This window comes from Eutrema salsugineum, unplaced genomic scaffold, assembly GCF_000478725.1.
Source record: "Eutrema salsugineum unplaced genomic scaffold, Eutsalg1_0 scaffold_3, whole genome shotgun sequence".
In the NCBI taxonomy this organism is placed as follows: domain Eukaryota; kingdom Viridiplantae; phylum Streptophyta; class Magnoliopsida; order Brassicales; family Brassicaceae; genus Eutrema; species Eutrema salsugineum.
In genome coordinates, this window is record NW_006256756.1 from 4,880,135 (window position 1) to 4,893,506 (window position 13,372).

The 13,372-nt window shown below is 32.9% G+C and overlaps 2 protein-coding genes across 2 annotated transcripts; both read right to left on the reverse strand.

Annotated features, from left to right (window-relative positions):
* Positions 1–7,511: 7,511 nt before the first annotated feature.
* Positions 7,512–8,526, reverse strand: LOC112085286 (F-box/kelch-repeat protein At4g38940-like). Its single transcript, XM_024154489.1, has 2 exons — positions 8,245–8,526; positions 7,512–8,153 (listed from the first exon to the last, which is right to left on the reverse strand). The coding sequence occupies exons 1-2, from the start codon at positions 8,524–8,526 to the stop codon at positions 7,512–7,514; spliced, it is 924 nt and encodes a 307-aa protein (XP_024010257.1).
* A 1,567-nt stretch (positions 8,527–10,093) lies between these two features.
* Positions 10,094–10,842, reverse strand: LOC112085287 (F-box/kelch-repeat protein At4g38940-like). Its single transcript, XM_024154490.1, has 2 exons — positions 10,491–10,842; positions 10,094–10,392 (listed from the first exon to the last, which is right to left on the reverse strand). Exons 1-2 carry the CDS (start codon positions 10,840–10,842, stop codon positions 10,094–10,096), a joined length of 651 nt encoding a protein of 216 aa, XP_024010258.1.
* Positions 10,843–13,372: the final 2,530 nt, after the last annotated feature.

A 13,372-nucleotide genomic window follows, 5' to 3' on the forward strand; every position in this document is an offset into this window, starting at 1 on the left:
AAGCATTGGAAAAAGTTGAGCAACTTTTATTTATAAGATTAATTTAACTTACATATTAAATATTATTTAATAATTTATAATTATATTAAAATTAATAAATATTCTTTAATATTTTTCATTAGTTATAACATAAATTTTTGTTTAACATTTACACAAATATTAATTAATAGTTAATTAATAAGAAAACTAAAATTAATATAATCATCATTTTATTTGTTACTTATTAGTATTTTATTATAAATAATTTTAAAATTTATTGAATATTATTAAGTAATCTACTGTTATATAAAAATTAAATACATATCTATTAATATTTTTAATTAGCTATAACATAGATTTTTGTTTAACATTAATATAAATGCTAGTTAAGTTAATAAAATGAACTTTTCATTTTTTTAATGTTTTAAAATTTAATATTAAAATTTATTTATTAAGATTTAAGTGACAGGTGTCAACCTCTCCAATGCTGATGTGTCAAGCATATGGAAAAAGTTGAGCAACTTTTATATATAAGACTAGAAGAATATCCGTGCATATGCACGGGTTTAATTTCATATATGGTATGTGTGGATTTAATTTCAAATGTTATTTTTAAATTGACAATAATGTGATATCGAAAGAATGTTTGAATAAGTAATATTTTATAAACTAAGAAAAGATGATTAGTGGATTACAAAGAGCATGACAACAACAAATATATTATGGATTGCATTGCGAATTTTCCATAAATCCATATATGTCATATACATGGTTGTGCACCATTTTCACTATCATCATATATCCCCAATAATATTAATAGTCAGATGAAAACTTTGTAGGAGTTTCTTTAGTTCATTTCTTTTTGATCCATCTTAATTAATTTTTCAAATGCGTAATCTTAGTTCTACCTTCAAACGTGCTCTTACTCTTACCATAGCTTTTCTTTTTGTAACTAATTATTTCCCTCTATCTATGATAACTTGATAATAAACTATTTCTCGTGCATGCTTAATTCTAATCTATGTTTGATATATGCAGAATGTATATATACTTTATTTAACGAAGAAAATTAATTTGGCAAAAGGTTATGACACTCAAAGAACAAGAGTAATCCTATATCTGCATAGTTGCATTGATCCTTGATCGGCTTTACACACATCTAATGGATTTTCCAAGAACATGATCTACGGCTTTCTACAACTTGAATATTGGCTTTCTAATGTTTTAGAAAACCAATTGAAATAATCATAGCACCTTCCTTTTTGTCTTTTAGTTTCGGCCATTTAAGGACGGTAACTTTAAAAATTTCAGCAAATCTCTCAACCAATTCAACTGAATCTAAAAGTATCTACGCTCACTTGGTAAACTCTTTACATTTTTTATCTAAAAAAATATAGTTTGACTGCAGGTGAGAACTTTTTCCTCTTTCATAAAAACCACTGAGAACCTAAACTCAATATTTGCCTTCTTTAGTTTTTCTTATTGTACCCTTACAGTTCTGAATATGTGTTTTTGGCTGACCAAAAAACAAAATACTATTTGTTGGTACTTGCTATTAAAAATGCAAAAGCTAGCTATCCGAGTGTTTTTATCTGTGTCTAATAATAAGGAGACCATATTCTTAATAGGAAGACTGGAGAGTTCTTCAAATAACTAATTTTTGGTGATCAAAATCCACAGCCCACAAAGCTCGAGAGCAGATGAGTTCAGGCATAGAAAGAGATATGTCATATAAATCCTCATTTATATCAACAGAAGAGAAAGAGGGATTGGATACTTACTGAACGGTTTTTGTTCTCTATTTTGGGGAATTGTTATTTTTCTCTTGTCTCTTCGCGTCTTTTTTCTTTAGTTTTCTCTCATAACTTTAAAGATTTCTGGATGCCTAGTTGCCTACTATATTGTTGGAAAACGAAAAACTTCTTTGGCTCTTTATATATCGAATAACAATTCAATGTTTAAGATACAATAATTTTATGTCGCTTTGGATGAGAAGAATGAAGATGATTTAAATTTTTTTTTTTGAGATTTCTATAGTTAATTTTTTAAAAGCTGATGTGTCAAAAGAAGGTGTGCTGATGTGTCAGATTTGTGAGACACAACCCAACTTTTATATAATAGATAAGATATAAATATTTAAAGAAAATAAACATTTTATAACGTCAGATACTTTAAAAAAAAAACAACAAATATTCATTGAAGAACAGATTGACGTTGAGGAAATCCCAACTCTTTTGAGAAAATTGACGAGCCATTCAACTTTACAAACACCCGAGATCGATCGATAATCTACTTAAGAAGTTGACCTCGAAATTATAGCCTGTTTCTTGGATTCCCATGAGTTCATAGAGGAAACCAAGAAACATACCAAAAAGCCTGAAGTAGACTTGCTAGTAGACATGCAGAAAGTACATGCAATTTCTAGAAGCTTGCTATATATGTATAAAACCAAAAAAAAAAAGATTGTGGTGAGGATGATGTACGCCTTTACCTCAATTTATATTTTGTCTTAGTTAATTCTATAGAGTTGAATGCTTCTTTCATTAATTAAAGAGCCTCCCAATTGTAGCTCATTTTCATATATACAGTATCATTAGTTCATATGGCGGTCTGTCATCAGCCATGGCCATGCTAATTGTTGGAGCTTGCTGCCAAAGTTTGATGCTGAAATAGCCCTTGAATTTTGCAAGAACACCGTGTGACTTGTTTCATCACAGTCCCAGGTATCATGGCTGATCTAGTTTGTGTCAACATGTAAAAAGAGACGTGAACCAAATTCCCTTGGAGAAGTAAATATTGTAAGAAAAAGCTAAGTCTTGTTTTGGTTCTAACAAGTTCGCCTCGTTGGTTTCTTCGGAAGGTGAAGAAAACTCCTCAGAGTCAGAAAATGAGTCTGATTCTTTAGAGTATTTGACACCCTCGGGGAAACGAATCCTTCAAGAAAGACTGGTTAAGCCATCAGAGAAAGCCAAGGAGATGACTTGGAAAACTATAGGTCATGGTCGTGGTGGTCGTGGACGTGGGAACCGCATTGGACGTGGGAACCGTGGTGGACGTGGCTAGGATCTCTTTTGACGAAATCTCCCAACTCAGTAGAAACGGAAAACTCGATTGTATCTGGTACATTAGTCTCCTAATGAACCTTAATTAAGCTTTATCCCTCTTTCTAGCTTTCTCTACAAGACCTAGCGTCATAGTTTGTAATAACTTCCCGATAAATAAAATGACATCTCGGTTATATATATATAAAAAAGTAAATATTGTATTTAGATACCAGATTGTTTAAGGTGGAAAGCTAAGAATTTTTACTCAAATTTTGGCAAAATGGATCATCATAGAATTTTATTACTCCCTAAACTCTCTTGTTCCTTTTAAATAAATGAGTGACTTACGTCCTAACCGAACATGAGAACCAAACATTAGTGAATCCCTAGTCTTTAGGTTTGTGATCTTGATCATCTTGCATGGAACCTAAAAAATCGAATGCTTTAAAGTAAATTTACCCTATGCTTTAATCTTATATAAGCATATATATTGTGTGTTTTAGGCTTTGCTGATGATGAACATTTGTGTTTTATAGCTAAAACCAATTGAATCTCATTGCCCTATTGATGGAGCGGAAGCTATTAACGATAGCTGGTTATAAAAGATTTCTAAGAAGCTCAAGAACAAGGGGAATATGCTTTGATTTAAACACCAATCGATCAAAACCAACTCAATTCAAAGATGGATGGTCTTTTTACAAACATCTAGAGGCCTATTTATGATAAGGGAATAACGATGAGGCTAACATCTTTACAAACATCTAAAACCTATTTACAAACACCTTTCATGTTACGGCCTTTTCCGCATCATGATATTTTTCAAAGAACATAGCCAATTTCCCATCGTAACTCACCGTGTTCAACCACCATGAATTGGTCATCTTGCTTACCAATTCTTCCACACCTTTCACCACTCTCCAACATCTCTGCTTTGGATCATACGCTCTAAACTTTTTCTTTTTAACATCGTAATAGTATAATACATCATCAATGACACACGCATTCTCCCAATGCTTAGAATTCAGCACGTCCTCCAATTCCCATTTACTTTCCTTTGGCTCATAAACAAAGTTATTAGATTTATCTCTTATGTAAATCTTGTCCTCCATCACCACAGAATAAGTGAGCAAGTAGCCTACCTCTAGCAGTGTGAATTGGGCTGTCCATGTCCAAATGGGCTTGTTCAAATAGGCATTTTTATTTTCTGGACATTAATGGTCCACACCCAAATAGAACCATGTCCAAATAAGACCAAATCCATTTTGGACTATGACCAATTGGACTGTTCATAAGTCCAAATAAGACCATTTTGAAAATTACTTAATTGTAGCAAAAAAAAAGAGATTCAAAACATGAGTTTAACGTAATTGCAGCAAAAAAAAGAGATTCAGCTTACAAGATACAAGTTCAACTAAAACATTGTCATAAAAAATATAGAAGGGAGATAGAGACATTAATAGCTTCTATGTTGTTTGGAAAAGATAGACATTAATAGAAAAAGATAGACATTAATAGAAAAAGATCTAGAGAAAGTTACATCAGCTACTTTGAGTTACGATGATTATGCAGCTACATTTCAAAGTGAAACCCTTCTTTTCGAACCTGCAGATGATTTCACCGACCTGAAATACCAAAAATCGACATTTTTTTTAATCAAAAGTAAACCTAGAATTTTTGTTCTGTATAACAAAATGCCGACAAGTAATCAAGTAACTTAAACTTGGAACTTTGAATTGATGCATAAACAAGTAAACCCAGAAGACTAAAATCCACAAAAGTTGAAATTCAACTTCAATCCATGTCTGTAAAAGCTAAGAGCTAAAAGAAATTTGAAGAAAAGAGAGTGGAGAAGCTCGCCTGTGTGATAAGCCGCCGGAATGACTCGCCGGGGACAGAGAATCCGATCGTCGGAGTCTCGCCGGAGAGAGAAATAGCTCGCCAGTGTGCAGTGAGAGATGAATGTCAGAGACGTCGAGAGATTGAGAGAAGAACAAAAAATCCCAATTTGATTTGACCTAGAAGTTTTAGACCATTGGGCCGATCAAAAACCATATGGTTTGACCCATTTATTTTCTGGACAAAACTGGACCAATACCATTTAGATCCACTAGTATTTGAGTGTGTCCAACCGGTCCATTATAATTTGGACATGGGTCGCCCATTGACACCGTGACCTACCTCTATGTCAGGCTTTTTTAATCTCAGACTCCCACATTTGAATTTCTGTATCCAACACCATAATTTCCTCCGAATCGATTACGTAAATCTTACCGTCGATAGTGTCAGCGACCTTATTATATCCCAGGTACATAGGAGTGTCAGAGATGCGCTGCACTGTGTGAGATCTACAGTCGATGCTTAACACACTCGATGTAGATTCCCTACGGTAATTTCCTCCCACTACATATATCTTGGAGCCCACGGCTACATACATTCCACAGGAAGGCATACGAGGAAGCGACTGGATAATGACCAACCGGTTGCTGTAGACTCTCCGGCGGAGAATACACAAATAGTATTCATCGGTTTTTGAGCTGTAGAGGACAGCATATAGACGGTGTTCGGTGCAGCCTAAGGAGGATCGTCTCTTGTATAGCTCAGGCGACGCAACGAGTGTTTGGAAACTCTTTGAAACGAGAGAGATAATCGGATAATAGCTTCTCGGCACACGTGCCACGATATCGACGATGAGGTCATACGGTAGCGACGTAATTAGAGCGGTTGCTGCTCCTTCTCTGCCCTAAATTTGGAAGACATATTTATAGAGGAAACCACAAATCTTTCGTTTATTCTTAATTTTCTAGAGTTGAATCAAGCTCGATCTTCTCCAGCTTTGGTTTGTGACCTAGTTCTCTCTATCGACTAGGTTTTTTCAAGCCAGCTCTTAATTAAGACAAAGTACATATATATAGAGGAATGATTACAATAATCTACAGGGATACACTGGTAATCATATATATTATAGGAAAAATTGGAAAGTTTAATGAAATTTACGAAAAAGAAAGGATAAACCCACCATAACATTCTTAGCCCCCAAACAAAATCCTTATTCGAGAGTTTGTTTGCTACAACGTTTGCTATTCTTTTTTGTTCTGATCTAAGCCATTTAAAAACAAGTTCTAATCGTTACTAATATTTATTCACGAAGACGAGAGGGTCCTAGTTTGTTTTACGAATTAGATGACTACAAGTTGTCTTATAGACTTGTTTTATCTGTTGTCTTCAGTTAATTCTATTGAGCTTCTTATTGGTAGTTTATTTGCATACATTACCATAATTAGTTCATATTGACGGTATGTCATCAGCCATGGCCATGCTAATGGTTGGAGGTTGTCATGTTCTGCTACCAAAGTTTGATGATGTTGAAACAGCCCTTCAAGTTTTGGAGAAATGATGGCTGGTCTAGCTTGTCTCAAAAGGTAAAAAGATACGTGAAAAAAAATTCCTCAGGAGAAGTAAATAATTTTTTTAGATATCAGATTGTATAAGGTGAAAAGCTAAGAATATGAACTCAGTTTTTGGCAAAATTGATCATCATAGAATCGTATTAGCCCCTAAACTTTTTTGTTCATAATTGAGTAAGTCACTTACATCCTAACCGAACATGAAAACCAAACATAAGTGAATCCCTTTTAAAAGTCTTGAGGTTTGTGATCCTGATCATCTTGCACGGAACCTGAATCGAATGCTTACTCTATGCTTTAATCTTGTTGTGTGTTTTAGGCTTTGCTGATGATGAACATTTGTATTTTACAGCTGAAACCAATATGTATCTCAGTGCCCTATAGAGAGGTCAGCAAAACCACTAAGTCAACTGAAGTTTCCAAAGTGAAGAAGTAAGAAGAATTTTGTTTTTAAATCTCATTAGAAAAAAAGCTAAGGACTGTGTTTCTGCGAAATTCATGTTTTTTTTTTTTTTTTAAGGACTTCAAGCAAGCTATGGCAACGTTTTTGGTTAATGAATATATATAACATAATAGAAGGTTTGGCTTAAGAGCCAACGATCCTAATCACCCAAAAGTTGTCTACTTCAATTTCCCTTATCTACCATATCAATGGTAATGCTATATGGTAGATATTGGAATCAAAGAACAAGTTGCAGAGATTAACTATGATGTCTAACTAAAAGCTATATGTTCTGTGACAACTATAGAATAAAAAAAATATTAGCTCCTAGACTCCACTCTTAACGAGAAATTATTGAGAGAGGTTTTATAAGATTAGGACTTTGAAACCTCTCGACTTTGTCATTTATATATAGTTCATGCACAAAATCCATTGCCAAACATTATGGATTTTTCACAAAGCACTCAAATCCGAGTAATTTTCTTTTATTTAACCAATTCAACAAACTTCCGACCACAAAAAAAAAAAGTGTTTTAGGATAGTAAAAACAAAACCAATCAAACTAAGGAATTGGGATTTCGTAACATTTTCTTCTAAAAAAGGAAAAAAAAAACTAAGGAATTGGGTGAAAACTTATCTGCATTAAACCATAACAGCTAAGCATTTCATAATGTAGGAACCAAAATGCTTTTCCATCACAATATCGCACCACTCCACTTTACCCCAAATTTCTCCTCCTTGGCATCTTTCCAAAACAATCTCCGCACACCAAATATCCTTTGTTACCTTCTTGGCATCATGATATTTCTGGAAGAACATAGCCAATTTCTCACCGTAACTCACCATATTCGACCCACATGAACCGCTCGTCTTACTCTTTAATTCTTCCAAACCTTTCACCACTCTCCAACACCTCTGCTTTGGATCATACGCACTCAACTCGTTCGCGAGAATATTGTCATAGTACAATACATCGTCAACTACACATGCATTCGTCCAATGCTTAGAATTCAACACCTCCTCTAATTCCCACCTACATTCCTTTGGCTCATAAACAAAGCTACTAAAATGATCTCTCATGTAAATCTTATCCTCCATCACAACAGAATCACTGAACAAGTAGCCTACCTCTATGTCAGGCTTTTTAATCTCAGGCTCCCACATTTGAGTTTTTGTATCCAGCACCATGACTCTCTCCCAATTGATTATGTAAATCTTACCGTCGATGACGTCAGCAAAGTTATTATATCCCATGCGCATAGGAGTGTCAAAGATGTGCTGCACCTTGTGAGATCTACAGTCGATACTTATTAACGCATTCTCTGTAAACTCTATATTGTTGTAATTGTAGAGTGATATTGGAGCCCTCGGCTACGTGCACTCTACAGGAATGCATAAGAGGAAGCGACTTGATAATGACCAAGCGGTTGCTGTTGATCCTCCGGCGGAGAATACATAAACAGGATATATCGGTGTCGTACTCATAGAGGACAACATAGAGACAATGTTCGGTGTAGCCTAACAAGGACCGTCTCGCGGATAGCTCAGGCGAAGCAACTAGTGACTGGAAACTCTTTGAAACGAGAGAGATAATCGGATGATAGCATCTTGGTACACGTGCCACGATATCGACGAGGATGTCATATGGAAGCGACATAATCTATAGGGTTTAGGCCTCAAATCAAGAATCTCCGAGTTTAGAGAGGAAACCAAATCTCTTTTCTTAATTCCCAATTTATCTATAGCTCGGGTTGAATCCGATCTCGATCGTCTCCAACTTTGGTTTGTGAGTTGTGTGACCTAGCTCTCTCTATGGATTAGGTTTTTCAAATAAACAGCTAATCTCTCTCCCGTCTCTTAATAAAGAAAGGTAAATAGGATTAATTGGGAAGTTTAATGAAATTCACTAAAAAGAGAGGCTTAACCCAAATCCATAGCATTCTAAGCCCAAAGAAAAATAAAACAATATATATATATTAGGCAGCAACTTGCCAAACAACGACCTACGGATCTGTGAACAAAAATGTTGAACGAATCAGAGAACCAAGGTAAGAAAGTAAAACTAGAACAGTGACGGATATAGTCACATACCACTGGGAGTACTCATACGGAATACATAGTTATTTTTTGCTTAGTTTTCCACTGTTCTGCTTTTTTTTTTCTTGTAAAAGATTGTTCTGTTTATTTTTTATTTTTTTGAATAAGGAAAAGGCTGTTCTGTTTAACAACAAAAATCAAGTCTATCATATGAAAAAGATATTTGACAACTTTCATAGGAAAAAAAAGTACATATAAAATTTGGACTTCAGCTCTCCGATCAAAATTAAAGAATAGAAAGCATACATATTGTTTCAATTCTTTGGATATTTCATTCATAAAGCTGGACCAACCTAGTAAACCATAATCTTGTATTCTACCAATTAGACAAAATGGCAGCTCTAATCTAGTAAATGTCATTAATTTTGTTTATCAGACTAGACCAGACTAATTTTTATCTGTTCATCAATCAAGAGAAACTATATATGCAAATTACTAGTTGAAATACAGTAAAAACTCAGAATCTATAAATCATATATTCCTTTTTCCACCCTAAACTCTTTGTTCCTGAACTCCGAATCTATAAATCAAGAGAAACTATGCTATTCAATAAACTCTTTTGTTCGCTTAATCTTTAATTCCTCTATATAATTGAGTAAGTAACTTACGTCCTCATCGAACATGAGAACCAAACAATAGTGGTTTGTGATCCTGTTGGTCTTGTACGTTGTAAGTTTTGTACAGTTTCCCTCAAACTTCTCTTTCCCTTCTCTAGTATATCAATTTGATAACAGAGAGACAAAACCTCATCTTACTGCTAAAGGAATCAAAGAACAAGTTGCAGAGATTAATTATCATGAGTAATTAAGTAAAAATTATGTGTTATGTGAAAAAACAAAGATAAAAGTAGATTGTAGCTACTTCACTCATAATTAGAAATAATATTGAGAGAGGTTTTATAAGATTGGGACTTTGAAATCTCTCGACTTTGTCCTTGAATAGTTTCATACACTAAAAAATTCATTCCCAAATATAATATGGAGTTTTATCAAAACACTTGAATTTGAATGTTATTATTTAAAAGTAAGGAATTCAGCAAACTTCCAACCACAAATTTAAATAGTAAAAACAACACAAATCTAACTAAGGAATTGGGTGGAAACTTGTCTGCATCAAACTATAACAGCTTAGCATTTCACAATGCCAGAACCCAAACGCTCCTCCATCACAATATCGCACCACTCCACTTTACCCCAAATCTCTTCTCCTTGGTGTCTTTCCAAAGCAATCTCTGCACACCAAATATCCACTGTTACCTTCTCGGCATCATGATATTTCTCAAAGAACATATCCAATTTCCCACCGTAACTCACCATCTTCGGCCACCAGGGCCACCAATGATCAGTCTTCTTGCTCACCAATTCTTCCACACCTTTCACCACTCTCCAGCGCCTCTGCTTTGGATCATACGCTCTCAACTTGTTTTCTTAAAGGTCGTAATAGACTAATAGTACATAACATTGTCAACGACACACACATTCTTCCAATCCTTAGAACTCAGCGTCTCCTCCAATTCCCATTTACTTTCCTTTGGCTCATAAACAAAGCGATTCCCAAAATTTCTCATGTAAATCTTATCCTCCGTTACGATAGAACCAGTCCACAAGTAGCCTAGCTCTATGTCAGGCTTTTCAATCTCAGGCTCCCACATTTGAGTTTCTGTATCCAAGACCATGACTACCTCAGAATTGATTACGTAAATCTTACCGTCGATGATGTCAGCGACCTTATGATTTCCCATGGGCATAGGAGTGTTAGAGATGCGCTGCACCGTGTGGCGAGTGAGATCTAAGTCGATGCTTAATGCACTCGATGTAAATTCCCTACCGTACATTTCTCCCACCACATATATCTTGGAGCCCACGGCAATGTACATTCCATTGGAAGGCATATATAAGAGGAAGCAACTGGATTATGACCAAGCGGTTACTGTTGACTCTCCGGCAGAGAATACACAAACAATATTCATAGGTTTTTGAGCTATAGAAGACAGCATATAGACATTTTTCGGTGCAGCCTAAGGAGGATCGTCTCTTGTATGGCTCAGGTGACGCAACAAGTGATTGGAAACTCTTTGAAACAAGAGAGATAATCGGATAATAGCATCTCGGCACATGTGCCACGATATCCACTATGAGATCTTACGGAAGCCACATAATCAGAAACGGCGGTTGCCACGACATCTACAGAGTTAGGCCTCAAATCAAGAATCACCGAGCTATAGAGGAGACCACAAATCCTTCCTTAATTCCTAATTATCTATAGTTGAGTCAATCTCGATCTTCTCCAGCTTTTGGTTTGTGACCTAGCTTTTCAAACCAGCTCTTAATAATGACAAAGTAATAGGAATAATTACAATAATCAGATACACTCATAATCTTCTATTATATCCACAAAAAATTTTAAAAGGCAATTTTATTGATCCAAATCACATTAAAAATCAAGAAAGTTAAAAATTCTAATATTATTACTGAATAAAAAAATTAAAAAAGTTTATAAATTCTAATATTATTGCTGAATAAAGAAATTCTGTATAAATTTTTTATTTGTCTAACATAACATTAAAAATTAAAAATTTTCTTAATTCTATTATTGTTTTTAAAATTTATTAAGATAAAAATTAGATATAAATTTTTTATTAATAATAAAAAACCAAAATAAATAATATTAAAATTTAAATTAGATATATACACACATATTTAGAGACTCTTACATTAGCATCCAAATTTTTGTCACATAACTATTCTAAATTTTAAGTTTTTTTTTTCTGTGTGTGCAACCATTTCAAATTAAAAAAAAAAACAAGAAAAAATAGAGTTAGGTTTCACTAAAGAACGAGTCATTACAATGTAAAAAAAACTAACTTGACTAAACTATATGTTTAACTATTAGTTAAATTACAAAAGAATATAATGAAAGAAGATATTTACAAAGCCATTACAAGTCGCTTTAATATTGAAAAAGAGACTGTAAAATCTCCAAAGCTTGGCCACCGAATTTAAGAAGAATGATAAATTCCAAGCAATCCAAAAAATATGTCAAGCGATTGATCCTCGACACTTTTAAAAACAAAGCACTGAAAATAAAGAAAGATGTTCCAAGACGAAAGAGACTGAGGTATTCGAGGAAGATTTTTTAAATAACATGGCATCTAATGGGATTTTAACAACCCAACATGAACCACAAAGGTAACAATTAGCTGACCAAACAACATCCGAATACATTCGGTAAGCCTCAAAACAAGGAGAAGAGACCAAAATCACTTGTCTCAATGGACCTCGTGTGAGATCTTCCACTTTGATTTCTAATTATATTACTAATAAAAGTTAAAGTTATATGCCTCTAAGAATGTCCACATGTGATTTAAAAGTTTAATTCTATTGGTCTATGTTAATATTTAAAATTAAGAAAATTTCCAAATTTTAAAATTATATTGTTAACAAAAACATATATTTATAGAAAAATAAAAGTTGAAGCTATATGTCTAAGGACATCCACATAAGATTTAAAGGGTCAATTTTATTAGTCTACATTAATAACTAAAATTAAAAAAGTTTCTAAATTATAAATTACATTGGTAATACAAAATAATATAGGAAAATTGTTAATTAAAATTATTTTATTATAAATAATAGTTAAAGCTATATTAGCTTCAAAGCATTCACATCAGCATTTAAAAATTCAATTATATCAAAATTGTAAATTAAAAAAAATGTTTCCTAATTCTAATATTATGGTTAAAAAAATAAATTAAAAAATAAAGAAATCTCTATTGTCACCTAAAAAAACAACATGATATTAAAATCTTCATTATCACTGATTAAGTTACACATTTAATTTATTATCTATAAAAAAATATATGCTACTTATACGAGTTTAAGTTACTTGATTTTTAAAGTTTTTCACGTAGAATTTTAAATAACCAATAGTTGTGAGTTATATTCATCTAATTTGTTTTTTCACATATGCGAAACATATTTCCACATAATCTCATGTAATATATTATGTGAAAATGATCCATAAAATCATATTTTTATATTCAACATGGAATTTTAATAGATTAATGTAGAAATTCTTAATTTTGAGTTGTTAAATTTACTATTTCATTTTTATAAATTTGTATGTATTAAATTAAATCGGTTTTGTCTATTTAATTATAATTATAAGAAGTGAGAATGAATATGATGAAACTGACTATAATCATACAAAATCATTTAAATTAATAAACACTATATATTCATTGAGAAAACATATATAACAAGAATAAAAATGAACATGATGAAAAAAAAAAATTCATTCTTATTTGAAGAGATAGACATATAATCATTGAAAATTATTTAAAAATTTCCACAACCAATTGAAAAAACAAACATTTAATTTACTAATTTTGTGTGATTTTATTTATT